The sequence below is a fragment of the Trachymyrmex septentrionalis genome, unplaced genomic scaffold (assembly GCF_001594115.1).
Source record: "Trachymyrmex septentrionalis isolate Tsep2-gDNA-1 unplaced genomic scaffold, Tsep1.0 scaffold20, whole genome shotgun sequence".
In the NCBI taxonomy this organism is placed as follows: Eukaryota; Metazoa; Arthropoda; class Insecta; order Hymenoptera; family Formicidae; genus Trachymyrmex; species Trachymyrmex septentrionalis.
In genome coordinates this window covers 5065394-5067294 of record NW_017305180.1, presented here as the reverse complement: position 1 = coordinate 5067294, position 1901 = coordinate 5065394, and the positions used below count along the sequence as shown (strand labels likewise).

Here is a 1901-nt window from a genome sequence, read left to right as displayed (position 1 = left end):
ATATTATATATATATATATAATATATATATATATATAATATATGTATGTCTATATTTCCCATTGTAGTGATTTTTATAATTTTTTTCTATTAATTATTTCTATTAACATATAATTACTTTTTATTAATTTAAAAATTTTTTTAACTTGATTAATTTTTTTGACATTATGCGTCGATCATATATAATATTATACATTTTATTCGTCATCAAGTTCACTGCTGCATCAGAAATCAACGTTTTATGCTAAATCTGATAAAACTAAATAATTTCATAATTTATATGGAACTTATGTATAAGGGGTATTTTTAAGCCACTGATGACAAATCTATTTTAAATAGTCATGTGTGAGTCATTACCAGATAAGGCACTTTATTTTCACTCATATATATATATAATCATCACCAGTAGTGAACTGATTAAGATTTGTTATTTATTTTGCTGCAAATGATAAATATACACGATGGTTTTATTTCTGCACTAAGCTCTTCAGAAGGGCACGATAATCGTCGTTGCAACAGCAGTTGGCAATCAAGCGGTGCTCCCTGCAGCTGTTGGCATGCAGGAATCGACAGTCTGCTAATTTACATTGGTAAGGTAAATCGTAATGATCGGTGCAGCAGCAGGCGTCATGGAACAATTTCTCGCCGCAATAAGGATAAATCGAACTATCGCATAGAGGACATCTGCAATGAAAGTATAAAATTAAAATATGAATTTTGTTTAATCCGAGAACAATTATTAGTTTTTTATTACATAAACAATCACCATGGAGTTGATTTTATATCCTAATTTATAAATTATTATTACTAATATCAGAGAGTCTCTCTGCTAATATATTGCATTATTATTGATTATTCTACAATTTATTAGTATTGAGTTATTTTGTATAAGTATAATGATCTTTTGGAGAATCGATCTTTTTGATTTCCGGTTTCTTTAATTGATTTTTGTATCTCGATTAAATTCGCAGATTCTTTCACGAAAAAATTGAATTGATCATTCGACTTCGAAAGCAAACGGCGCGAGTGCGACTATATATTATATGTATATGTGATTGTGCTTGTGCTCTTATGTGTGTAGTGGCACCAATATTGGATTTAATTGAGATATGGTCGCAACACAGACTCTTACATAACGCATAATGCATAGCGCATAAGGAAATCGACCAATCGAAATTCTTCTTTTCCATGGAATGGGATGAAAGGAAAGATTCTGATTGATTGATTCTCTTATGCACTATGCGTTATGCAAAAGTCTGTGCTGCGGGACGTTGTAAAGAAATAAATATTAATTATATTTAATAATTATTTAATGACAAAAGAGCTAATATTCCTAATATTGATTTTTAGTTGAATTGTAAAATAAGTTGATTCTATAAGAATGAATAGAAGAAATTTATAAACTTACCTTTGTGGTTTGTATCCGAGCGAAGGGAAAGGATAATTTTCTTGAAATTGCCGTACATTCTCTGGCGAAGGTGTTAATGGCATGTTCATCACATTTGTTGCCCCTGTCACATGATTGCCTGCCAGTTTCTCATCTAAAAGTCGCTCATAAAAGACTTTTATTTAAACAGTAATAAAAATATGTCAGAAAGAATTTTTATTAAAAAGAAATACATATTATGTATAATATGTGATTAAAACTACAACTTTTTTCATTTATATTTATAAAACAAAGAACATATTATTAGTAACATGATTAAATGTCATTTTTGTTATTTAATTTGTTTAACAATTCTTAAAAAATAACACCTTTTTTTTGTTTGTGATGATTTTGATATCTTACAAAATTATAATAAATTCGTAATAATTCATCAAAAGTGACATAACTCAAAATACCACCAACATTTATACCTTGATCAACTAAAATGATTAAATTTAAAATAAAACAATTTTCTT

At 27.9% G+C, this 1901-nt stretch overlaps 1 protein-coding gene across 3 annotated transcripts in view; it reads right to left on the bottom strand.

Moving 5' to 3' along the window:
• Window positions 1–293: 293 nt before the first annotated feature.
• Window positions 294–1901, bottom strand: part of LOC108747661 — a 2260-nt gene continuing 652 nt past the window's right edge. The window contains exons 2-3 of one of the 3 annotated variants that reach the window (XM_018485261.1): window positions 1408–1542; window positions 294–683 (exon numbers count right to left, since the gene is read on the bottom strand). In XM_018485261.1, the coding sequence (XP_018340763.1) occupies window positions 467–683; window positions 1408–1542 (352 nt within the window). In that variant the 3' untranslated portion in view covers window positions 294–466. Of the gene's footprint in view, window positions 684–1407; window positions 1562–1901 lie in introns of all 3 variants that reach the window. The other 2 variants (XM_018485260.1, XM_018485262.1) reach the window with 2 other exon arrangements.